A 26108-nucleotide genomic window follows, 5' to 3' on the forward strand; every position below is an offset into this window, starting at 1 on the left:
GATCTTGAGCAGTGTCGTGAGCCACAAGGAAGAATTGCATGTGGGGTCTTGTCCCGATCCAATGTTCCTGCTGCAAAATGGGATGTCCAGTGGCTCTGCACAGGCGTGTGTAAGCACACGTGCACAGGGCTCACCAGAAAGATCACAGCCCTGCCTTTGGGCGCTGCTTGTTCTCAGGGTGTTAACCCAAAACGTGAAGGCACACGGAGGGATTCCTGTGCAGGGCCAGTTGTTGGACTCAATGGTCCTGGTGGGCACCTTCCAGCTCAGCACATTCTGTGGTTCTGTGAGGAATTTGGATTTCAGAGCGTGGCAGCGCACAAATCACACAGCTCCTGTGTGGCCTCACAGAATTCCCGATCAATGCCACTGTCCCAGCCCATGGCACGCTGGGCAGGGTGTCCCAGCGAGGCTCCCTCATGGCCATCGCCTCACACGACGCCTCCTCCCCTCCCTGGGCTGAGCCCCCAGCCCCGGCCACGCTGTGATGGGCACAAGCCCAGAGCCAGAGCCAGAGCCAGTCCGGCTGGGAGGGGCCCGATAGCTCAGGCGGTGCCAGCTCCCCGCTCCAGCAGCGCCAGCCCAGAGCACATGGCACAGGACCGTGTCCACACCGTTCTGGAATGAGACCCCGCAGCCTCTCCGGGCTCTGCTCAGGGCTGGCACTGCCCAGGGCAGCAGTTCTGCCTCCTGTGCAGGGGGAATCGCTGGGATCAGTCCCTGCCTGTGGCTCTGGGGCCATCGGTGGGTCTGGAACAGAGCCTGGGCCTGCTCTGACCCCCTGCACCCAGGGAGAGACACAGACACAGCCAGGGCTGAGGCCCCTCTCCCTGGGCTCCTCTCCAGCCTGAGCAGCCCCAGCTGCCTCAGCCCTTCCTGAGCACGGAGATGCTCCAGGCCCTTCAGCATCCTCGCGACCTCCGACGGATGGGCACGGCGGGCCCGGGCTGCCTCGAGGCCGGGTGGAAAGCCCGTGGGGCCGGCTGGGAGGCCCGTGGGGCCGGGCGGGGCTGTCCCGGGGCCCGGGTGGGCGGCCCGGACCCGGCCCGGGCGCTGCCCGGAGGCGCCGCCGCCGCCGCACGAGGCCCGTGCGCGCTCCCGGGGCCGCCCCGCGGTCACGTGCGCGCCCCCCGCGGTCACGTGCCCCGCCCGGCTCGCGCCCCCGCCCCGGCGGCGGCGGCCCCTCAGGACGGGATGTAGTCCCGGCCGGGGGCGCGGCGGAGGGATCCCCGCGCCGGACCCAGCCGCAGGGCGCGGCGCCTCCTAGCGGGGCCGGGGTAGATCCCGCCGCCGTCGCCGCCGCCGCCGCCATGGCCGCGGCCGCCCCGGTGCGTCCCGAGGGGGCCCCCCCGCGGCGGGGCCGTGTCACCGCCCGGTGCCGCGGGAGCGGCGGGACCGGTCCCGCGGGGACCCCCGGGGCTCCCCCGCCCCCCCGGGGCGCGGCCCCCTCCCCTCCCGCCGGACAATGAGTCCCGTATGCTAATGAGGGTCTGGCGTCACTTCCGCTCTTTCTCGGCCGCCATCTTGGCCCGGGCAGGCTCTGGGCAGCGGGACCCGGCTGTATTGTCTGAGGGGCCCGGGCGCTGCCCCCGCCCGCGCCCCCGCCCCGGGCACCCGGCCCAGTGACCGCCGCCCCCGCCCCCGGGGCCGCTCCGCACCGCCCGCCCCGCACACTGCACCCCCCCCCCGTCATTTCCCCCTTTGTCTCCCCCGCGCCGCCGGCGGCTCCGCTCCGCCCGCCCGCCCCGGGACCGGGCGGCGCCGGGGAGGGTCCGGCGGCCCCCCCCGCCCCAGCCCGCCCTCGCTGCGAGGAGAGCCCGGTCAGGTAGGTGCGAGCGCGGGTCCGCGGTGCGACCCGGGCGGGGACAGCGCCCGACCGCCCCCTCCCTCCCCCGGGCATCCCGCGCCGTGCCCGCCGCCCTGCCCGCCGCACCGGGCGTGCGGAGCTGGCAGCGGCCCCTCCCCGCCCGCACACATGTTGAGGAGCCCCGGCGGCTGCGGGGACCGCGGCGCTGCTCCCTCCCCGCCGCCGGCCCCGGCCGCCTCCCTTCCCTACACGGACGTGTCCCGGCAGCCCGAGGGAGCGGGACCGCTTGCTGCCGGCCGCGTCCGGCATCCCGGTGTGCAGCTGCACCGGGCCCCGCCGGCGGAGTTGGTGCTGGAGCGGCGCCGGGGATGCGATGAATGGGAGCAGCCCAGGGGTCCCTGCCCGCGGGAAAAGGCGGGATCCGCCGCTGCCATCCCGAGCCGCAGCCGCGGGATGGAGCGCCGTTGCCTCACCCATCCCTGCCCCGGGCCGCAGCTACCGACACCCGGTGCTGAGACAAAGGCGGGGGACACCAAACCCGGAGCCCGGCAGCCGCACCGGACAGATACCCCCGTGCCACGCACCCCCTTCCCGCGGCGGCTGCAGCCCGGGCGGGGGTTCCCAGACAAGTGGCAGTGCGTGCGCGGTGCCGGGGGCTCGGCGCACCCCCGGTGCCTCCGGGCAGCGGCCGCGGGCGTGACACCCCCGGCCCCCCCGAATGCGCCGCAACCCGGCCGGGGCGCTGCGCGGCGGCAGCCGGCAGGGGGCGCCCTGCGCGCCGGGCACCGCTGCGGCGGGGGGCGGGGGACGGAGCGGGCACCGGGCGGCTCGGCCCGGGCTCTGGGCTGCTGTCACCGCCCGGCCGGGCTCTGGGCTGCTGTCACCGCCCGGCCGGGCTCTGGGCTGCTGTCACCGCCCGGCCGGGCTCTGGGCTGCTGTCAGCGTCCGGCCGGGCTCTGGGCTGCTGTCACCGTCCGGCCGGGCTCTGGGCTGCTGTCACCGTCCGGCCGAGCTCTGGGCTGCTGTCACCGGCCGGGCTCTGGGCTGCTGTCACCGTCCGGCCGGGCTCTGGGCTGCTGTCACCGTCCGGCCGGGGCTCCTGTCACTGTCCGGCCGGGCTCTGGGCTGCTGTCAGCGTCCGGCCGGGCTCTGGGCTGCTGTCACCGTCCGGGAACGGGGCTCCTGTCACCGTCCGGCCGGGCTCTGGGCCCCTGTCACCGTCCGGCCGGGCTCTGGGCTGCTGTCACCGTCCGGCCGGGCTCTGGGCTGCTGTCACCGCCCGGCCGGGCTCTGGGCCCCTGTCACCGTCCGGCCGGGCTCTGGGCCCCTGTCACCGTCCGGCCGGGCTCTGGGCTGCTGTCACTGTCCAGCCGGGGCTCCTGTCACTGTCCGGCCGGGCTCTGGGCTCCTGTCACCGTCCGGCCGGGCTCTGGGCCCCTGTCACCGTCCGGCCGGGCTCCCAGGCCCGCTGGCTGTCCCGACTCCGGGAACGGGGCTGCAGCCCCCGCTGTGGGGCGAGCCTCGAGGGGCTTTGTCTGGGACCGCAGGGCAGAGCCCCCGGAACTGGGCGCTGCCAGGTGTTGATGGTTGTTGGGTGTATTTAGGCCGTTTGGTAGGTCAAAAAGGTTTGCATTCGTTATAGAGAAAGCCCCCTTTTTCTTAAGTTGTGGGGTTTATTTCCCTAGCTGTGTTTCTATTTATTTTTGCTGCTATTTTCTATTTCTGTTTGGAGGTGTGAGGTAACAGAGGCAGAGGATTCCCGCCTGTCAGGGTAGCACGGACCGACCTTAGCTGGCTGCTGTGCCAGCAGTGTGCCTTAGCAGTGCTCCCTCCTGCAGGGTCTCCTACTTGGAAAACTTTCACTTCAGGACTCTGCAAACTCATAATCACAAGTTGTCATCCTTCTAGGTGAGAAAGATGGATCAGTCTGTTTAAGAAACAGAAAAGCCTTTTTTTTCCTGCTTTTAATAACAAACCAAACCAAAGCTTGGTTCCTTTGCAGATGTGCAGTTGCAGATGTTGGGCAGTAATTTGATATCAGTAGATGAACATCTACCATGGTATGTGCTGAAATCTTAAAGGAGACAACAGAAGAGAATTGTTAAAAGAATTACATCAGATGCTGATGAGTTGTAACATAATGGTTACCTTTTCTGAAGATTATTACAGCAAATATTTCCACCTTCAGTCTAGCTAGAGATGTCCTTTTTGACACACAATAAATAACCTGTTCTCCAAAACTGACACTAAGCTAGATGGTTTTGCACTGTTTTTGGTGGTTAGCTGCCCTTTGCTCAACTTAGCATTATTTCTTAGCTAGCATTCAAGAGTGACTTTTTGGTATCCAACAGACATGAGATGCTCCCAGGGGACATCTCTGAGATCATTGAAAACTAATACCGTTTTAGTGCCCCATTACTAAAAGTAATTTTTTTTTGTTTTGAATTGAAGTGCTGGTCCATCAGAAGGGTTTGTAGAAGGCATCTCTTTAGGTTACCACTGTTTCTGCTTCAGGGTGTGTTGTCATGAAGAGCCTGCAGTGCACTTGTGTTAGGCTGAGGGAGGTGGCTGCTGCTGGGTGTGCAGGGGAAGGTGAAAGGTGACTCCTTTGCCTGCAGGTGAGACAGACCTGGAGTCACAGTTGGCAGTGAGAAGTCTTCACGGGAGAGGAAGACTGAGGAGGAACTTCCTGACTGTTTTGGAGAGTTCATGCCCTGCGGCGTTCAGCATCAGCTGCACAAGCACAGCCCCCAGGAAGGTGTGTGTGCGCCTCAGGCTGAGAGCAGGGACGGGATGGGTTTTCTGTGTGTGCAGGGCAGAAGTTGCCAGTGGTCAGAAGTTCTCCCTGCCAATAACAACACAGGGGTCCCTGTTCTTGCCACAGTTTGTGGGTTAAGTGTGAACTCTCACTTGGTGCTGCCCAAGTCCCTGTGCTGTTCTGAGCACTGTGAGCTGGAGGGAAAGGCAGGACACTGTTCTGGGGCTGCTCACACACTGCAGGGTGAATAACAGCTGATTATTCCCAGCTCAGCTTTGCCACTCTGTAATAACATAAATACTGAAAGTAAACATTGAAGTTTACAGTAGAATTCCTGGAATACGGAAATGTATCAGAATCTTATCAGTAGTCATAAGAGATATGGTCCAAATATGTATTTTATAGCTTGTTATTAAGATGGCAGCTGATTTGATTGATGCAAAGAAAGAAATTGAAACAAGTGATTTTGTGGAAGCAAAGATGGTGCTCCTGGGTTGATGTGTTTGTTTTGAGGTAGCTGCAAGTAACATTTAGCAGCTTCATAGGAAATGTGTTGGGGTGGTTTTTGTGGGGTTTTATTTTCAGAAAGGGAAAGTCATCTTTGCTCCACTACTTGAAGTGTTTAAGGGAGACAAAATTCTGTCTGGGAATGAACAAAGCAGTATCAGATCTGAGGAGGACTAGTGTAAAGACTGTGGGAGAGGTGCCAGGAGAGGCAGGGAACAGCTCTGGGGCTGCAGCTGCTCAGTGTTGTTTCACAGGTGCCACTGGAGCTGCTCTACCTGCATGGGCAAAATTGACAATTTTTTAAAAGTCATTAGTGCAGCTGAGATTGTACATTAGTAATGCTACATGTAGCAGGATTATTTTCTTTAAGATGCATGCACCATGCTTGTTTAAAAAGGCAGCAGCTGACTATGCTGGCCTGTATCTAAACAAGCATCACACCAATTTTTTTGTTCTATTGAGTCAAGAGCTGCTCTGTGCCCAGATTTACACACACACACACATATATATATATATAGGTAATGGTTCCTATGAACATAATTGTAACAGGATAATTTTTAATGTGGAGATAGTTCTGCTCATATAAATAAATCTGTTGTTAGTGGTGTTTCTTGATAGTGTAAGAGATGGAGATGACAATGAAAGGTCTGAGTCTCTGCATTGGAAAACAAGAACTCTTGTTGATGTTAATTTAGTTTTACTAAAAAGAAATCCTATACTTTCAGGATATGTGGGAGGTTTCCTTTGCCTCACCTGACACGTTTGGGAAGAATGCCCTTGCTCTCCTAGGCAGGATGGCCAAATTGGCCTGTTCCTTTGGAGCTTTCAGGAAGAACTGAAGTCTGGTTTAAAATCAGACGGGTGTTCCAGATTTGAATAAAGGCTTTGGAGAGGGTGTAACTCCTGTTTATCTACCTGAGGGCCGTGTGCCTCCAGGCAAGAACTGCATTGTTCAGAGCTTCACGGCAGCTCTGGTGTCAGAAGGCAAACTGGAGCTTGTATTTAGTGTCTCTGATTTCCCTGTAGTGCTCTTGAATGTGAATGAGGGTTGATGGTTTGGAGTAAGAATGGAGTAAATACCATTTTTTCTGCAGTGAGTCACTTTCAGTTACCGCCATTTATATCCTTACTGGTTTTGTTTTGTTTTTTTTTAAGGTGGCATTAAGGATTATTTAGATGAAAACTGACAGTGGCTGTTGAGTCAAGGCCTGTGTAGTTGACCTTGTGGACACATCACACCTGCAGATGTATGCAGATCACTTGGCAAAAATCTTTCATTTAACATCTACTTCTCAAGTTGTATCTAAAACACTTAACAGTAAACAAAAATAAAGCAACTGTGTGAGCAGCTGTTCCCTGAGGGAGCACTCCCACTCCTCCAGGGCTGCAGGTGGAGGAAAGGGCCTGCTCTCAAGCCTGCCTTCACCTTTGGCTGTTTCTTCCCTGCCCCAGCTCCTCTCCCAGGTCTCAGCCAATGCTTTCTTTCACCCTGTTCTCCCTCTGTGTGCATTGATTTCTGATGGGACTCTGGCTCTCACAGCTTGTGCTCGTGCTGCAGCTGGGCCAAGGAAGCTGTTGGTGGTGCAGCTTCATAGCAGCAGCAGTCAGGGGACAAAATGGCTCTGGAAGTCTAAGTGGGCAAGATAGTGGTCTTAAAATGCTTTTTCACCTAAATAGTCAAACTCAAGTTTGTGATCTTCTTTTTTGTTTTGTTTCCCATTGCTGCTGCTGTTGCTATGAAGCCCTTTGCCTTTCGAAGGCACCTGAGGCAGATGGGAGCCAGCAGTAGCTGAGGTGGGCTAACACTGGAATGTAGGCAGGGACTGGAGGCCTTGGGAGCTGTGCTTAGACAGAGAGGGAGAGGTAAGAAATGCAGTGGAAGACTGAGCTGAAGCTCTTGTTTACAGCCTTTCCCCGTGTTGGAATGGCAGCGTTTGTGCCTCGCGTGTGTGAAGTGTAAGGCAAGGGAAAACAAGCGGCACCAGCCTCCTTCAGTGCCTATTTTTACCCTTGGAAAACTCAGATGCAGCCAGTTGGCGAGATCCCTCCAGTATCTGCTGGATCTGCTGTCTGAGACAGCGTGCATTGGCGGGGCTGGGGATGAGCTGGGGAAAGTATCCCTGTGCTCTTTTGTGTGCTGGTTTGTGTGCTGAGGGCACAGCAGGGCTGCTCTGCGCTCTGGGTGTGAATACCTGAGGGCCTGTGCCTGTGTAGCTGTGCCTGTGTGTGTGTGTAACTGTGTGTGAGTGTGTGTGTGTGTGTAGCTGTGCCTGTGTGTGTGTGTGAGTGTATCTGTGCCTGTGTGTGTGTGTGTGTATCTGTGCCTCTGTGTGTGTGTGTGTTTGTATCTGTGCCTGTGTGTGTGTTTGTGTGTAGCTGTGTCTGTGTGTATCTGTGTTTGAGTGTGTGTGTGTGTGTCTGTGTGTGTGTGTATATCTCTGTGTCTGTGTGTATCTGTGTTTGAGTGTATCTGTGCCTGTGTGTGTTTGTGTGTATCTGTGCCTGTGTGTGTGTAGCTGTGTCTGTGTGTATCTGTGTTTGAGTGTGTCTGTGTGTATCTATGTCTGTGTGTATCTGTGCCTGTGTATCTGTGTTTGTGTGTATCTGTGTGTGTAGCTGTGCCTGTGTGTGTTTGTGTGTATGTGTCTGTGTGTGTGTGTAGCTGTATTTGTGTGTATCTGTGCCTGTGTGTGTATCTGTGTCTGTGTGTAGCTGTGTTTGAGTGTGCCTGTGTGTGTGTGTATCTGTGTGTGTTTGTGTGTATGTGTCTGTGTGTGTGTGTAGCTGTGTTTGTGTGTATCTGTGCCTGTGTGTGTGTCTGTGTGTGAGTGTTTGTGTGTAGCTGTGCCTGTGTGTATCTGTGCCTGTGTGTGAGTGTTTGTGTGTAGCTGTGCCTGTGTGTATCTGTGCCTGTGTGTGAGTGTTTGTGTGTAGCTGTGTCTGTGTGTGAGTGTTTGTGTGTATCTGTGCCTGTGTGTGTGTGTAGCTGTGCCTGTGTGTAGCTGTGCCTGTGTGTGTGTCTGTGTGTGAGTGTTTGTGTGTATCTGTGCCTGTGTGTATCTGTGCCTGTGTGTGAGTGTTTGTGTGTATGTGTATCTGTGCCTGTGTGTATCTGTGTCTGTGTGTGAGTGTTTGTGTGTATGTGTATCTGTGCCTGTGTGTATCTGTGCCTGTGTGTGAGTGTTTGTGTGTATGTGTATCTGTGCCTGTGTGTATCTGTGCCTGTGTGTGAGTGTTTGTGTGTATGTGTATCTGTGTGTCTGTGTAGCTGTGCCTGTGTGTGAGTGTTTGTGTGTAGCTGTGTCTGTGTCTGTGTGTGTGGGAGCTGCCAGGGCAGGGCTGGAGCTGCTTCCTGCTGCCCCGGGGCTTGGCTGGAGCCCAGCACCGCTGTTTGGGTGAGGGAAGGAGCTGCTCTGCCCCAAACCACTCCTCTGGCTGTATCAGGGCTCTGCTCTGGCTGTTGACACAATGCTGATGTCAGGAAACATGACACAGAGGGCAGGGGACCATTTTCACTTGCAGTCCAATCTGGCTGCAGTTTCCCAGTCAGTGTAATCCAATCATAAATTACGTGTATATTGATTATTTGCTTTGTTCTTACACGTTTTACAGCAACCACTGTGCTGCTTTGTTTAATTACACAAATGTTTTTGTGAGCTTTGGATTGAAAATTTAAAGGTGATTCTTGATTTAATTTAAATGGTAACTGCACATTCATTAATCATGCTTCTGTTTCTAAAATTCTTTTTATTCTGGGATTGCTCATGCTTAGCTACAGTCTAGATGAGGATTATTTTGGAATTGTAGAGCATATTCATGCAGCCGTTTTTCCTGATCACTGAGGTGTGGATATCATGGTGTAAGCAAATAATATCCTTTGTGCTTCAATGATCTCCAGCCTGGATTTCAAATTTCTGCAAGATGTGCAGGCTTTATTGCATTTCACACCAAAATCTTTTAGAAATAGCCCTGAACAAGCCCGGCTCTCGCACTGAGGATGTGTATTGAATATTGATTGAACTGCCCATGTTGTGTGCATATAAACATTTATCTGTGGAGGTCTTGAACAGCCACAAAAGATATTCTCTAAGATGGCAGGAGGTGTGCAAGCATGATTCTGGAGCTCTGAGTGTCTCTAATTCAGGATTTCTTGTGCCCTAGAGAATGAACATGATTTCAAAGTGCGTTTCAGAATGCACCAGAGGTTGATGTGGACTTTATCAGGTGTGTTGAAAAGATCCCTCAGAAAACATTCAACTGCAGCTACCAGCATTCTTTACATACCTCAGCCTATATCATCAAAATCAGAAAATCCACCAGGAGTTCCCAGCAGAGCCTAGGGAAGCAGATTGTTCGTCAGAACAGAAATAAGGAGTTGGGGTTCCCAGAGCAATCAAAATTTGACCATTTTGTATTTCAGATTGGGGCACAGAGATGCCACAGTGCCCAGGACTCCTGCTGAACCGAAGTTGATGAGGAAACAGTTAATTCCTGAGTAGTTTTGCAGTGAGTGTCCACACCCACCAGATGGAGCTTCGGGCTCCAGTGGAAAATTCCAGAAATTGAGCAAGAATGAGAAGTGTGTGAATGACTTAGGAGATCCCTGTCTGCAGGACTGCAAAAGGTGGTTTTATAGCCTTTAAATAAAAAATGAATGGAGACTGAGGCGTGTCAGCCTTACTGATTCCTTTCACTACAACTGCCTTCCATAGTTCTTCCTTGGATGGCAAGTTGGGAGTTCTTAATGCAAGAGTCAAGCTGAGGCTAGGCAGCAAGCCCAAACAAAAAGGTATAAACCAGAGTTTCATAAACCTTTGCTGAAAATTGCCTGTAACCACTGAAACAGGATGTTAAACGTTTTTAGTCTCAGAATTTCCTCCCAAGGATAAGGTGGGGTTTTCTTTAGTACCACATTTTAGATGGACTTCTCTCCTGAGGCCATGTTTGTGTAGGATGCCCTGAGAAGTGGTGTGAAATGGTCCTTTTGTTTTGACACACAATTTCAAACTGGTTTTGGAAGTTGCTGATCTGGTCTCTGAAGTGGTTTTTAGTATTTTTAAATCCTTGGCTTTTTGGCAGAGGGGCTGTTAACAAACTGCCTGTGTGCCTGTGAGGGAGAGCTGGAGTGTGTGCTGTGCACAGATGGCTCAGGTCTTACAGTGCTTTGTCCAGGTAGCAGCTTGCAGCTGGGGCTTTCCATCAGTGTGATATCCTCAGCTCTAGAGCTGGGCTTTCCAGAGGGCGTCACTCGGGGTTTGTGTTGATTCCTCTTCTGTGTGCCCAGTCCTGTTTTGGGTACGCACCCGAGCGGGAGGGCTGGGGCTCACTCACGGCAGGCGCTGGCTCTGCACCCCAAATCCCGCTGGAGCTGAGCTGTGAGCAGCTGGAGCATCCCTGCTCCTGGGGCAGGAGCTTCCCGTGCAGGTGGGCCAGGGGCAGGGCTCTGAGAGGAGGGCTCTCAGCTGGAAGCGCCACTGTTACAAAACAGCCTCCCCAGGATCACAGCGCATGCAAAGGAGCCCTCGGTGTCTGGCATTTCAGGTGTGCTGCTGAACTGCAACTCTCATTACCCTCCCAGGAGTGTGGGTGCACGGCCCTTGCAAAACTAGGCCAGAAATGCTTCAGTAAGGAGGAAAGGGAAGAGTCCTGGGGAAGAAAGTGAAAATTCTCAATGTCAGCCAGTGAGAGGTGTGCTGGAAGAGACTCTTCAATCACTCTCTGTACAGGGAGCAGAGAGAGTTAATTGCAACTCTTACTTTCAGGAGGGCTCTCAGTAGTTTCTGTTCTCCCAAATTCTCTCTTCTCTCTGATACTTCTATTCCTTTTTTCTGATACCTTTTTTTCTGTTACCTTTTTTTCTGATACTTTTATTCCACTTGCTCACTCTTCCCTGAGATAACCCTTGTGCTTCCCATCTATCACTGTTCCTTGCTCAGCTGTCTGGGAATTGCCAGGTCTCAGGGACAGGCCATCACTGTCCTCATGTGAATATAGAATATTCTACACCATCACACCACAGAGCATCATTTAACCTGCATACACAGAGAGGCAGCTTTTCTGTTGCTGTGGGAACCACAGGTTCATTTTCTTGCATATTTTCCCTGTATTTTAAGAGATTTCACTTAGCGTTGCACTACCAGCCTTCTCTGCAAATCTGTTTGGTGGCTGGCTTCTAGAGCAGGCTATGAATGGCAGTTTGCTGGGCAAATTGTTAAAAGTTACCTTGTTTCAAAAGCAGCTGGAGTAGGGAAATAAAATACACAGTATCAAGAAACCAAGTCTTGTTTCATCTTGCCCAGGGAAACAGAGCTGCTGCCAGCTCTGATGTATGATTCTGTCCTGGGCTGTTAGGTATAAACCAGTAACTTCTTCAGCTTGAAATACTGGCACAATACTGGCTAAAATCAAAGACATTTGGATGACATAAGAAGCATGCCAGATGCTTGGGGATCCTTGTCAGCAGCACAGCACGGGGAAATGATCCTCAGTGTTTGGGAGACCCAGCATGGGATGAAGTACTTCCCTGAGCTCAGTGTCATCAGCCTGATGCAGTAATTGCCACTGATCTGCTCTCGAGGCTGATGGCTCCTCACCCAGAAGTGTGTTTGCTGCAGGGAGGACTCCCTGGGAGAGAGTTCATTTGGACTTGTTGGACACACACAGGGACACAAAGTCTGCCTTCTGGTCAGAAAATGATCCAGTGTGAAACAACATAACCCTTCTTTGGGTGGCTGAGGGAATGGGTGATGCTGTTAAATAAAGCACACGCAATATTCCAATATTCAGGTTTGCTGCCATGTGAAGTAGTTTAAGAATGTTGTCTTTTTTAATTTCTTAAAATGTTGTAGTGTCTTGTCTTGGAAGTGTACTTGCCAAAGAAAAGCACTCTGTACTTGAGGCTGTTCTGTCTGAGTAATCAAGAGATTAAATCTAACAATTTATATTGCCTTACTCCCTGGCAGAGTAATTATTAATGACTCAACAAGTTTTGCTTTTGTAAACTTTAGATTTGGTCGTTTCAAATTTTGTGGTTCTAACGTTACCTGTTGCATTTCCAGTATGTGCAAGGCTGACTTTCTGTCCGTGGCTGATGTCACTTGAAGAGGGATCAGTGTTCGCACAAAGTGTGATCATTTACATGCCATTTCCCCAAACTCCCCTTCTCTGCCAGGTTTAATCTTTAGTGCTTACCAGAGGAATGTGTATCCCCAGGGCTGTGCCTGGGCCCTGTTTGATGTCCCATTGTCATGTAAGGTGGGACCTGTTTGTAGGGAACCTCCCAGGCAGTGTCCGAGGGTGCCGGCAGTGTCCGAGGGTGCCGGCAGTGTCCCTGAGGTGCCAGGACGCTGGCAGTGTCCGAGGGTGCCGGCCGTGTCCGAGGGTGCCGGCAGTGTCCCTGAGGTGCCAGGACGCTGGCAGTGTCCCCGAGGTGCCAGGTGCAGCTGTGCTGTGGTGCTGCTGGCTCGGGTGAGGTGCTCCTGGGGATGAGCCGCAGCAGTGCAGAGGGGGATGGAGTGTGAGGAGGAGCGTTCCCAGGCTCTGCACTGCTGGGTGTCTGACCTGGCTACCTGAGCTCAGTCTGAGCCCCGCAGAGTCCCCCAGCAGAATCGGCACAAACCTGGAGCTCAGACCTGCTGCAGCCCCAGCCGAGGCACGGCTGCGGTTCGTACCTGTCAGTTTGACACTGCCCTTATCACGCCTCTTATCTCCTGTCTCTGCTCTCTGTTCTGTCCAGCAGGATATGAGCCTTCCTCTGTGCCCGGGCTTTGGGCTCCCCCAGGGGGTGTAACGGAGCCCTAAGGGGCCGTTCTGCAAGGAGAATTGGCTTTGGAGGCTTGTGCATGAAACTTGTCCAATGAGTGTGAGACGCCCAAGCACCATTCATTTTGGAGGTAAATGCCTCTTCAGAAGTACTGCAGAGATGGGGAGGAGTAAAGATTTTCATTTGCCAAAGTATGGGCAAAAAAAGGATAGTTTTGACTGTTTGCTTCTGAGGTTTGGACATTTTGAACTTAAAGGAACACCAACTCGATTCTAGAAAAATTGAGAGGTTGGGGGGCTTTGGGTTCAATCACTCTGGCAGCTTCACTGCAGATTAATTGGTTTCCTAGTTTAAAATTCTCCCTCTTCTGTCGGTTTAAAACCATCAGAGGTGAAAGTGAAAGCTAGTTTAGACTGCAAGAGAGATGGTTCTGGAATGCTAAACAAACTGGGGGAGACACCCTGACTTGGGATGGGAAAGTTCAAAGATCTGCAATTGAAGTTGGATGTCCCTTTAAGTTATTCCTTGGAATATGGCATTACTTATTTGAATCTCAAGTGAAATGTTTAATTTTGGAAATTCAGCTGAAATGCTCTTTATTAAGGTATTTTCTATCATTTGTCTATAAACTGATCAGTCAAAGTGAGCTGTATAAAGGGAGGGGAGGGGAGAATCCTGTGAAAAGATAAAACCAATGGGGGGAAGCCCCCAACGGCAACCCAAACAGAAACAAATGAAAGAAAATACAACAATGACAGATTAAAATGCTGCTAATTGCCTTGGGTGGGGGAGGGAAAATCATTTGCATGATGTATTTCATGTTATTGTTATTGAAATTGAACCAGGTTACTGATAAAATTGTAACGATAATGTACATTTACAAAGTTAATGAGTTAAGTTTGCTCCAGTAAACAGCAGTAATGTCCTGGCACCCAGCCCACAGAGAACTGAAACTATGGTACAGATCTGCAGTGTCTGGGTTGCACTGAGGGTGCTGATCCTGGGTTCCCGTTGCTTTTTGATTTTAATGCCAACTGTTACTGAGAAATATTTAATACCCAAACCCAGGCTGTCTGGTAGAGAGCTACCCACCCTTTTAATGAAGTAATATTTAGCATAATCTGAATTTTATGTACTAATGTGTTACCACACTGCATGAATTTTTTTTATTATGGTGTTTGACTCTGCTGCAGCCCTTCCCTTTTAGCATTATTATGGATATTAAGAAATTTGGGGTTGAATTATTGGAATGAAAGTCATGGGATCATGATACAGACCTAACAAAGGCAATAGAACAGAGTAGAGGGTTAAAGTGTGTGGGGTGGGATGTATTGTAGGGAAAAGGAACAGCTTTTAGAATAAGGGTTTGAAACATTGCTTTTTCTGTAGGAAAAAGATGGAGTATTGCATGCTGGGAACAAGTGCTTTCCATAAGGTAGCTAAATTTTAAAAGTACATTTGTTTCATTTTGTTTTAGGCTTTGCTTAAGTATTGTAATCTAGTAATTTTGTCCTTTCTGCAGTTTTCATTTTGATTAGACCTCTGCAAATCTTTCTTCAAAACTTAAAAAAAACCCAACCAAAGAACTCAAACCTGGCCTACAACTGCAGTTTTCCTTTTCTGAAACATTGCTCACTGTGTACAGAAAAAAATATTTAAAGGTTATCAATAATGGTATAAATTCTTCCGTGATTTCAAAATTGCAGGCACTAAGACTTTTACATTTGAAAATGTGAATGTGTTGGGTGACTACAGAGAAACGACCAAAAGTAAATACAGTTTGTTAAACGAAGTCTCCATTGACACCTTTCTAGAAACAAAATGCCCCAAGCCTCAAAACACCAACCCCAAGAAGCCCCACCCCTCAGGAATGCTGTCAGCAGAAACTCCAAGTAAATAGTCTCATTTTTTTCCTTTGTTCCTGTGAGTAGCAAGACATAACACACTTGGAGGAAGTCTGGGTAGATGAGTCAGGACTTATTTCATTAACTGCAGTTAAATGTTTTGGCCAGGTTTCCCCAGGAAACAAAGCTTACACAATTTTTCAGATTGTGGCTTGTCTCCTAATCCCCCTTCCCTCCTCCCAGCCAAGAGAGCCATTTTCACCCAAAGTGGGTGGAGATGGAGGTCTGGAAAGAAAAATTAGCACCTTTAAGTTGGATTAAATGCACCTCTCCAGGAAGAGAGGGGACCGGTTTGAAAGTCCCCAAGTTCCCTTCAGCCTCTGTCCACCCCCAGCCCGTTCCTCAGCAGCAGCAGCAAAGCCGAGGGGCTGCCAGAGGCTCCGGGGGAGGAGGAGCTGCAAGGAGGGGACAGAAATGCCACTGGCACTGCTCAGCCAGGGCTCCTGGGGTCACTGCCCGTGCTGCTGAGCTGGCCCCTGGAGCTGGCCTGACCCAGGGCCTGGCCGGGCCCAGCTCAGAGCGAGCCCAGGCTCGGGAGGGAAGAGGAGGAGCAGGGCACTGAGCAGGGCATTCATTGCCTGTGTGTTGTGTGAAGTGTGGAGCTCCGAGTGAGCTGGTGTGCCTGACTGAGTGCATGTCCAGAGTGCATTATTCCATGGATACGATGTTATTGCAGGTACAGCAGCAGCTCATGATGCCCCGTAAAGCTTTTCTTTCCCAGAAAGAAAAGCAGGCTCGTGCCAGGGAAAGGGATATGTTAAAAAAGAGGAGGAGGCGACAAGACTATCTCAAAAGAAGCGTGGAGCCGCAGAAAAATACAGAAACAATAAAATGGCACAGGGATGATGAGAAGAGGAGAGAAAATGAGCAAGTTAAGGACAAAGATATCAAGAAGCGGTGGAGACAGGATGAGAGAGAACGACGAAAGAATGTGGACGCTATGAATTGGCACAGGGAAGAGGAGAAATGGGAAAATGAGCGAGGTAAGGACCAAGGAGGCCAAGAACCAGCAAAGAAAGGAGAGGGGGAAGGAGCACGGAAAGGCTGGACCTTGTCAAGCAGCAGAGCATGATGAGGGGGAGAGGGGAAAACAGGAAGAGCAGTTGTGGTTTATAAGCATGCACAGAAATAACAGCACATAGTATCCTTTAGTTCAAAATTGATTAAAATCTGCTTTAATGACCTAGACTTCTTACACTGCTGATTATTTTAGTAAGACAAGATTGAGCTGAGTCACGATGGGACAGAACAGGCTGGGTTTGCACCTTGCTTATACAAATGTCTGTGTTGCACACTTGATCACACCTAATGCTTTGTTCAACAGGGTAGTTGGTAATTCTGGTTGTCAGATCACCAAAAAGTTCATGTTTTCTCAGTTTTCATAATAGGAATAAATGAGAACATTAGGAAGGGAAGGGTCAACCTCGTGTGCTTATAAGAGAAGGTAAAACTGATGCTATATTTCATTCTTTTTAATCATGTGCAAGAGGGTTGAAATCACTTCTGCAGTTTTATCCTGAGGTCACTTATTTAGTGAAAATTGAATGGAAGTGTGAATTTCATGGAATGCTTTTAAGAAACATTCAGCTCAAGAGATAAAATGAAGAAATTAGAAGCCATTAAGAAGAAATTCTTCCCTATGAGCCCATGACAGAGCTATCCCAGAGAAGCTGTGGCTGCCCCATCCCTGGAAGTGCCCAGGGCCGGGTTGGATGGGGCTTGGAGCAACCTGGGATAGCAGAAGGTGTCCCTGCCCATGGCAGGGGGGAGCTGGATGGGCTTTAATGCCCCTTCTCACCCAGGCCATTCCATGATGATCTATGAAGGAGATCATCTCTTCCTAGGAGAATCTTGCTGAACAGCTTCAGCCAGTTAAAGCTCTGAGTACAGTGGAGGGAGGAAGCAGCATGAATTTCTTACCTACCTACAGCAAGATACAAGAAGCACTGAAATCTCTTGCAAGACTGACACAAACCTTGAAGCTCAGCTTGCCAGTTTTCAGATCAGTTAGGATACATTGCACATGAGAGAATTGAGTTCTGAAGTACTTCAGTGGAGGGCTGGTAAAGACAGACTCTCTGAAGAAATGGAAGTTATTTCCAGAGGCAGCCCATTGCTCCTGCAGTTCCATCAGTGTGTGGCCCGTTTGGCAGTGCCCTGTGCAGCCTCATGGGCAGCCTCAGCAAGGAGCAGGCCAGAGAATGTAACAGTGTGTTAGGGAATGGACAGCTCTGGGGCCAGTTCTGGGGGGGAATAAGGCAGATAATTGCTGATAATGAAAAGTGCAGCATTATCAGACAAAACACTTGACTTAAACCTTTTCTCTTACTCTTCTTTTCCAATAGAAACTATGTTCCAACTTCCTGTCAACAACCTTGGCAGTTTAAGAAAGGCCCGGAAAACTGTGAAAAAAATACTTAGTGACATTGGTTTGGAGTACTGTAAAGAACATATAGAAGTAAGTATGGCACCTCCAAGGGTTAGAGCTAAAATGCTGCAGAGTTAGGGGGACAGGGAGGTATTTGTGTATGCCCTGGTTTTTGTTTAGACCTGTTTAAGTTCCACACAAAGTAGGAGTAAATTAGAAACTTGAGATACAATGTACCTGTAAACACTTCTAGAAACATTAGTGGTTACTGAAATCCAGGAATGCTGGAAGAACCAGGATGGGTGTGAGATGTTGGGGCAGAAATGGGTCTGAGGTTTTCAGGAAGTGTTTGTGCTGCAGCAGGTCCTGAAGTTACAGAATCACCTCTGTGCCTGGGTCAGGCTGACTCCATGACAAAGGTGAAATGCCAAAGAAATGCTTCATAAGAATTTTTTAAATAAGAATTAGGAGCCTTGGACATCACACATTGCCAACTTTAAAAGTTTCCTGTGTGAAATTAATTAAAAGCCAAACAAAACCAATTAAACAAAATAAATACCACACCACCACCATCAGAAAAAGCAGCCAAAAAACCCCAAACCCACACATCAGTTTGGGAACACTTTTCTCCAGGATTGCTTTTGGAATGAGATGAGTTTGTAAATAAGTGTTGGGCTGGTCAGGAGGATGAGTGGTGAAGATGTTCTGCAGGTGTTTTGTGATATGGAGAATATTCAGAGCTCTCCCCCTCCCAGGAGGTGCCCTGCAAACTCCCCTGCCCTGAGTGATGGTCTCTGCCTTGGGCCTTGCTTCTGACTCTCTGTCCTCTCTTCTCATCTTCCTTCTCCAGGATTTTAAGCAGTTTGAACCTAATGACTTTTATTTGAAAAACACTACATGGGAGGATGTGGGACTGTGGGACCCATCGCTTACAAAAAACCAGGTTGGTAAGAGTTTCACTTGACACTGAGGCTGGAGTGGGTCATGCTGAAGGGCATTTCCCAGACATGCCAAGAGCTTTTCCTGCAGTTTTCCTCACTGATTTTCAGGTGTTGGCAGCTCAAGGGGCAGCAAAAAGCTATGTGCTTTTTTTCTTACTTTTGTTAAGTTGTTCCTGGTGTGTGTCTCAGGAGCCTGGGTGCCAGTGCTGCAGAGCTGGTGGGTCCTTGCTCAAGTCAAGCAGCTGCACCTTAGGAGCCCCTTCCCACCTGTTCCCAAGCCTAGCACAATTTCACCAACCCTCTGGCCAAAGGATCAACAACTTTATACAATTGGCAATGGGTCTTTCACCTTTCCTTAGATGTTTTATTCCTGGTTTCCATCCCTTCCAAAGCTGTTTCCCTGGATACTGCTGCTTAGTGCAGGGTCACTGTCAGTGCAGCTCTGGGTCCCACAGGCTGTGGCCCACATCTGCTTTGGGCTTTTCTAGTTCTGCACAGCAGCCCAGTGACACTGGAAGTCCTGCTGTTGTGATGTTTCTGAGCCAGTAATAAAAGAATTTTGAGTTGAGCCAGCACTGCAGGGAGGAAACAATGCTGTTGGTGCTGTCTTGTACTAGGTAACTCAGAATAAAAATTGCAATAGAAGAGGAGACAGTTCTTGTTGGTTGGTTGGTTTATTTGTTGGGGCCAGGCTCCACCAGGTGCGGGAAGCTTCAGCAGGTGGCCAGAGCAGATATTCCAGCTTCCTTGTGCAGTGCAGCTCTCCAGCTCCCTCACCTGTGACCTGTGTGTAGCTCGGTGCACAGGACTTGTTGTGACACTCAGGAGGAATCTCAGTAACTCTGAACTCCCTGTGTTACCCCAGCTGAAGTGCCAGGCTGCTGGTGGCTGTCCCTAAGGCCTGTGGCACTCCAGACTGTGCTACAGCAGTTGACAAGAGCTGCATTGGCACCGTGTTAAATGGGACAGAAGCTGCAGGCAAACTGCAAGGGTGGAATTCCCAAATTTTTGGTTCCTCATTTGAGATTGGTTTAAAAATCAGGTTTGTTCTTTGATCACAACGAAGAGGCTTGGTGGCTTTAAGGGCTTGTGTAGCCTGTGTCTTGGTAAGCTTACATCCTTCTGTTCACCAAAAAAAAAAAGTTTGGAATTCCATCTTTGCTATTAAAGTGTGTAATGGGTAAGGACACTGAAATAGCTGAAGTTATAGATGCATATTACATCTATCAAGTTTGGCAGATTCAGGTGGGCAGTATCTCATCTGGATACAGTCTCATTTCCTCAAACAGTCCTGCTTGGCTTTCCCCCAGAAAGGAGCTCAGCTGCAGGGAGGAGGCTTTTTGTGACCAATAGGGAAAGACACTTCTGACTCAGCCTCACCTGCCAAGGTCATGGTTAAACCCCTGCGGGCCCCCTTGGCACTCAGCACGTCATGTGTGTGTTCATGTGAGCAGCTTTTTAGGGGCTGATCTGCAGGCCAGAAATGGGAGAGAACTGAACTGAAGGTTTGAGACAGTGGCAGGGGGCTCGTGAGTGTTGCTCAGAAAGGTTGTGTAGAGAATACCATGGGTGTTACTTTGCTGAGAAGTGCAGTTGAATATTTAGTCTGTGCTCTGTTCTCTGTTCAAGGACTATCGGACAAAGCCCTTTTGCTGCAGTGCATGTCCCTTCTCCTCGAAGTTCTTTTCAGCCTACAAAAGCCACTTCCGGAATGTTCACAGCGAAGACTTTGAGAACAGGATCCTGCTCAACTGCCCCTACTGTACCTTCAACGCGGACAAAAAGACTTTGGAAACGCACATTAAAATATTCCATGCTCCCAATGCCAGTACACCGAGTGGAGGCATCAGCACTTTCAAAGATAAAAACAAACACGAGAGCCTTAAACCCAAGCAGGCTGACAGTGTGGAACAAGCTGTTTATTACTGTAAGAAGTGCACTTACCGTGACCCGCTCTACGAAATCGTTCGAAAGCACATTTACAGGGAACATTTTCAGCACGTTGCTGCTCCTTACGTAGCCAAGGGAGGCGAAAAGTCCCTCAATGGTGCGGTTCCGTTGAGCTCCGGCGCCCGAGAGGAGGGGGGTATCCACTGCAAACGATGCCTTTTCATGCCGAAATCCTACGAAGCTTTAGTCCAGCACGTGATCGAAGACCACGAACGGATCGGGTACCAGGTCACGGCAATGATAGGTCACACCAACGTAGTGGTTCCCAGATCCAAACCTTTGATGCTAATAGCTCCCAAACCCCAGGATAAAAAGCCTATGGGACTCCCTCAGAGGATGGGTGCCCTCTCTGCTGGCAGCGTCCGCTCGCTCTCGTCACAGCAGATGATGAACAGACTCACTATACCAAAGCCCACGTTAAATTCTGCAGGAGTCAATATGATGTCAAACGTTCACCTGCAGCAGAACAATTACGGGGTTAAATCAGTACCTCCCAGTTACGTTGGTCAGCCAGGGGGGAGGCTCAGCCTCAGTGGCAATGCACCTGTTTCTCTTTCCCAACAATCACAAAGCATGAAACAGTTTTCAGCGAGTGGCAATGGAAGGCCTTACACTCTGGGAGGGGAGCAGAGGTCCCAGGCCTCAGCCAGGTACTCGCTGCAGTCTGCCAACTCTTCCTCGTTGTCGTCGGCACAGCTCAAACAGGCGTCACTGTCCCAGTCCCAGGCATCCAGAGCTCTGGGTCAGTCTGGCTCCAAATCCCCCGTGGCTGCTACAGGTCCTTCCGCTGTCAACACCTCGTCCACGCAGAAGTGGAAAATCTGTACAATCTGCAATGAGCTGTTCCCCGAAAACGTGTACAGCGTCCACTTTGAGAAGGAGCACAAGGCCGAGAAGGTGCCTGCGGTGGCCAACTACATCATGAAAATCCACAACTTCACGAGCAAATGTCTCTACTGTAACCGCTACCTGCCCACGGACACGCTGCTCAATCACATGCTGATCCACGGGCTGTCCTGCCCCTACTGCCGCTCCACCTTCAACGACGTGGAGAAGATGGCTGCCCACATGCGCATGGTGCACGTGGACGAGGAGATGGGACCTAAAACTGACTCCACCCTCACCTTTGATTTGACATTGCAGCAGGGCAGCCACACGAACATACACCTCCTTGTCACCACCTACAACCTGCGGGATGCTCCTGCCGAATCCGTAGCTTACCACGCTCAGAACACCCCCCCGGTCCCCCCAAAACCGCAGCCCAAAATCCAGGAGAAATCTGACGTACCCGTCAAAAGTTCTCCACAAGCAGCAGTGCCCTACAAAAAAGATGTGGGGAAAACTCTGTGTCCTCTGTGCTTTTCGATCCTAAAAGGCCCCATCTCCGACGCACTGGCACATCACCTCCGGGAGAGGCACCAGGTGATTCAGACGGTTCACCCCGTGGAGAAGAAGCTGACCTACAAGTGCATCCACTGCCTGGGTGTGTACACGAGCAACATGACGGCCTCCACCATAACGCTGCACCTGGTGCACTGCAGGGGTGTGGGCAAGACCCAGAACGGGCAGGACAAAGGGACATCGTCCCGGCTGGGCCAGTCCCCGGCGGCCGCGCCGCTGAAACGCGCCTACGAACACATGGAGTTCCCCCTGATGAAGAAGAGGAAGATGGACGACGATGACTCCCCCTCTGCCTTTGAGGAGAAGCCTGAAGAACCTGTAGTTCTAGCACTAGACCCCAAGGGTCACGAAGATGATTCGTACGAAGCCAGGAAAACATTTCTTACAAAATATTTCAATAAGCAGCCCTACCCCACTCGGAGAGAGATCGAAAAGCTGGCGGCCAGTTTGTGGCTCTGGAAATCTGACATCGCGTCTCACTTCAGCAACAAAAGGAAGAAATGCGTTAGGGATTGTGAAAAATACAAACCTGGGGTGCTGCTGGGCTTCAACATGAAAGAGCTGAACAAAGTCAAACACGAGATGGATTTTGATGCTGAATGGCTGTTTGAAAACCACGACGAGAAGAATTCCAGGGTCAATGTCAGTAAGACTGTTGATAAAAAAATCAACTTAGAAAAAGACAATGACAGTTCCTCAGACAGCTACGAAAACCTAGAGGAGGAATACAGCGAGAGCCGCAGTCCCTTTGGCCAGCATGTCTCTGACATGGGTGGGAAACCCTCGACAGACAGCACAGTGCAGGACCCCCAGGACAGCTTAGCCAAGGAGATCATGGAGGAAAACACACTACAGTCTCCAGAGAAGGCTGAGCAAAAACAAGAGGAAAGCTCTAAATATGAAGAGATGATTGCTGCTGAAGAGCCAACAAAACTGGTGGGTGACGTTTCAGACAGTGAGGGTGATCAGGATGAGCAGGATGATGCGGTGGAATGGAAGGATGGAGCTTCCCAGTCTGAAAGCGGGCCTGGCTCCCAGCAGGTTTCTGATTTTGAAGATAACGCATTGGAGGTAAAACCAGAGGTGTGGACAGATGAATCTTCCCAAAGTGAAGATGCCAGGAGCAGTAAACCCACTGTGGAGGCCAAGGGGGGTGGATCTGAAAGCGATGAAGAACAGTCAAAGTGGAAGAATCGTTCCTATGGAAAAGTAGAAGGGTTTTGGTCCAAGGACCAGTCGCAATGGAAAAACGCCTCCGAGCTGGAGGAGAGCCTGGCCAGCGAGCAGATGGAGTGGCAGAGCAGCACAATGGACAGCGAGGACGGCGAGGGCTTCGGGGCCGTGGGGGCCGAGCCCATGCACGGCAGCCTGCCCGGGGTGGAGCTCAGCAGCCAGCAGGCGTGAGCGGCCCTGGCCCGGCCCTGCGCGGGCACCGCCGCCCTCCAGCTGCTCCTGCTGCCCGGGCTCACGTACAGATCTGCCGGCCCAGGGGCTGGCAGCTCTGCTGGCATGAGCACAGAAACTTAATGTGAAAATGGATACGCTGGTGGCTCCAGAATGCACACAGAGAAAAGCAGAGGATTACTTTATCTGCATTTCCAACCCTCCGTTCACCTTGTCCATGTTGAGTTGTGTCTTTCCAAGAGGCCCCTCTCCGGTAGCGCCGTGCCAGCGACCCGGTGCCCTGTATAGCAGACTCTGGGGAAATGGAGTTTTCATGTATCATTCTGAATAGTTGAAATGTATATTTGTACAGTCTTTTAGACCTATTCAAGTGAAGCTTATGGAACTGTTCTTGTGTACCCATCATAGATCTGTTTCTCTTTTTTAGTGTTGCCCTGCTGTGTAATAAATGCTGTATCTAGTTTCCCTAGCAAAGCTTGAGACTGCTCTAGTATGAATTTTGACAGACTTAGTTTTTGCACATAACCTTGTACAATCTCCAACCAGAGGCCAGCAACATAAAAATATATCTGGGCTCTGTTGTATTATAGAATTTTCTTGTTCTGAATATCCTTGACATGACAACTGATGACAAACATATTTCAGAGCCATTTTCTGAAATCTTTTAAGCTAAAAAAGAAAAATCACATGCAAGAAACAAGTTTGCAGCTACTAATTTTGACACCTTTTAGATCTGTATAAAAGTGTATTGTGTTGAAGCAGCACACTGAGACAAAGTGCTGGGTTTGGATATTTAGTTTTATCTTTAGTTAACACCAACAAGGTGTTGTATTCATTTATACCATCTAATATATGACACACTGTTGTAGTATGTATAATTTTGTGATCTTTATTTCCCTTTGTATTCTTCATTTAAGCATCTAAATAAATTGCTGTATTGTGCTTAATGTAAATATTTGCTTTATTACATGCAAGTGCTCCATTCCTGGTTGGTAAATCCCACCTCACTATATTCATTCCTCCTTGTTTGCCTCTGTTTTTCCAAGTGCTCCCCAGCCCTGCTGGGGCCTCTCTGTTTAGTACTTACTGAATACTTATCTCCTTCAAGGTTATTGAGAATCTGCAGAGTAACTTGGGCCGAAATGTGTTGTTCCTGTTCAGTGCTGTAGAACACAGTTATAAATAGCATTGTACTGGTTTGCTTGTGCTGCATCCTGGGGAAAGGAGGTCTGTGAATTCCTGGATGAATGGAGATCTGATTTCACCTGGAAATTCCTCCCCTGAGTGTGCAGAGCACTGGGCCTGGGGGCCAGGAGGGCAGTGCTTTGGAATACTGACCCTTCCCACAGGGAAGGTAAAGGAAATCGAACACCAGAAAAACTGGAGCTGAGTTTGTTCAAACTGTGCTTGGTTTGGCCAGGCCAGGCCTGCAGTGTGGCCTCTGGGCAGGGACCTGAGGGGATTCACTGAGGGGACTCTGCTGTGATGAGAAAAAACTCTGTGCAGTGGGGAAGTGCAGCAGCCTTTATCTGTTTAGCAATGACACAAACAATTTGCTATCCTTTTATCAATGTACATCACACTTCTCTCAGTACCTGCTAAGGTAATGTTAATATTAGCAAACTTTATAGTTGAAAGTGAGATTGCAGTGTTCTGAAGTCCTGGGTGTAGTCAGTGAAAAGTAAGAGTGAAATTTGAACTCTTTAGTAGTGTTTCATTTGCCAGAAAATTCCAGGAAATACCATTTTATACAGTGATTAAATTAAAGGTCTTGTATGCAACCATTCTCTTACCAGGATAACAAGAAGGATGGAGGGTGGTTATTTAAAGTCTTGGTATAAACTTTCTAGTATTTCCAACCAGTTACTCTTCAAATCTGGCTTTGAGGCTGTTCACTGATTCCTCTCCAGATTTGAGGCTAACCACACTTTTGAGGAAGTCAGAAAGGGGAAGAAAATGGTTCAGTAAAACTGGAAGGACCTTAACCCGATGTGTGTAATTTAGGATGTGGTACCATGAGCTGGATGGGCTGGAAGTTACCCGCGTTTCACAGCCCCTCTGCAGTCCTGGGGCAGATCCCCAGCCCCTCCTGGGGCAGATCCCCAGCATTTCACAGCCCCTCCTGGGGCAGATCCCCAGCCTCTCTCAGCCCCTCCTGGGGCAGATCCCCAGCCCCTCCTGGGGCAGATCCCCAGCATTTCACAGCCCCTCCTGGGGCAGATCCCCAGCCCCTCCTGGGGCAGATCCCCAGCCTCTCTCAGCCCCCCCTGGGGCAGATCCCCAGCCTCTCTCAGCCCCCCCTGGGGCAGATCCCCAGCCTCTCTCAGCCCCTCCTGGGGCAGATCCCCAGCCTCTCTCAGCCCCTCCTGGGGCAGGTCCCCAGCATTTCACTGCCCCTCTGCAGTCCTGGGGCAGATCCCCAGCCTCTCTCAGCCCCTCCTGGGGCAGCTCCCCAGCCTCTCTCAGCCCCTCCTGGGCAGATCCCCAGCCTCTCTCAGCCCCTCCTGGGGCAGATCCCCAGCCTCTCTCAGCCCCCCCTGGGGCAGCTCCCCAGCCTCTCTCAGCCCCTCCTGGGCAGATCCCCAGCCCCATCCCGGGCTCGCAGGGAGCAGCTCCAGCCGGCCCCGGCCCTGTGCTGCCCCGGTTTTCAGGAGCCTGCCGGGGTTGGTGCCGTGGCTGCAGGCTCAGGCAGAGCTGAGGTGCTGGAGCCCTGTTCCTGCACAGGCTGCCCTGAGCTGCTGTGCTCCATCCAGCACGGGCTCTTTCCTGGCTTTTCCTGCGGGGATTTCCCGGCAGGCAGGGACACCCTGGCAGCTTTGTGAGCTCCAGCTCTGTCCGCCCGATCCGCCCTTCCCCTCAGCCTCCTCAGCCCTCCTGCGGGGCCGTGGCTGGATCCTTCCCCTCTGCGATTGCTGCTCGGTCAGACCATTCCTGATGTCAGCTGGGCAGTGAAGGTTCATTGCTCGAGCTCTGACCCTCACTGAGGTCAGCTCCAGTGCCCTCTGCTGCTGCTGTCCCTCTGTCCTGCAGTGACAGCTCCCCAACAGCAACTCACCAGTCAGTACTTGGACCTTGGACAGGTATTTTCATGGCAAACCCGAATTTCACCCAGTATTTTTATAGGAAAATTCTGTCATTCTTGCCACTAAGAAATTAGCAGGTTTCAAATACTCCCTAGTACAGTTACAGGAAAGTTTCCCATTGTGTAGAACACATTTCACACAGCTGTGGTAGGAAAACAAATTAATTTCCATTTTAGTCAGAACCAAAAGATTTCAGGAATATGTCATGTGCTTGGTGTCTCCA

The 26108-nt window shown here is 51.0% G+C and overlaps 1 protein-coding gene across 2 annotated transcripts; it reads left to right on the forward strand.

The window, feature by feature from the left end:
- Positions 1 to 1759: 1759 nt before the first annotated feature.
- On the forward strand, positions 1760 to 23755 carry ADNP (activity dependent neuroprotector homeobox). Of its 2 annotated transcripts, XM_066561311.1 has the most exons (7): positions 1760 to 1825; positions 12811 to 12964; positions 14224 to 14269; positions 15415 to 15721; positions 17084 to 17196; positions 17957 to 18049; positions 19677 to 23755. In XM_066561311.1, exons 3-7 carry the CDS (start codon positions 14231 to 14233, stop codon positions 22800 to 22802), a joined length of 3678 nt encoding a protein of 1225 aa, XP_066417408.1. In that variant the 5' UTR covers positions 1760 to 1825; positions 12811 to 12964; positions 14224 to 14230; the 3' UTR covers positions 22803 to 23755. The 2 variants fall into 2 exon arrangements, with proteins under 2 accessions (XP_066417408.1, XP_066417409.1); XM_066561312.1 differs by lacking the exon at positions 14224 to 14269.
- The last annotated feature ends 2353 nt before the right edge of the window (positions 23756 to 26108 follow it).

The sequence above is a fragment of the Molothrus aeneus genome, chromosome 17, assembly GCF_037042795.1.
Source record: "Molothrus aeneus isolate 106 chromosome 17, BPBGC_Maene_1.0, whole genome shotgun sequence".
Taxonomy (NCBI): domain Eukaryota; kingdom Metazoa; phylum Chordata; class Aves; order Passeriformes; family Icteridae; genus Molothrus; species Molothrus aeneus.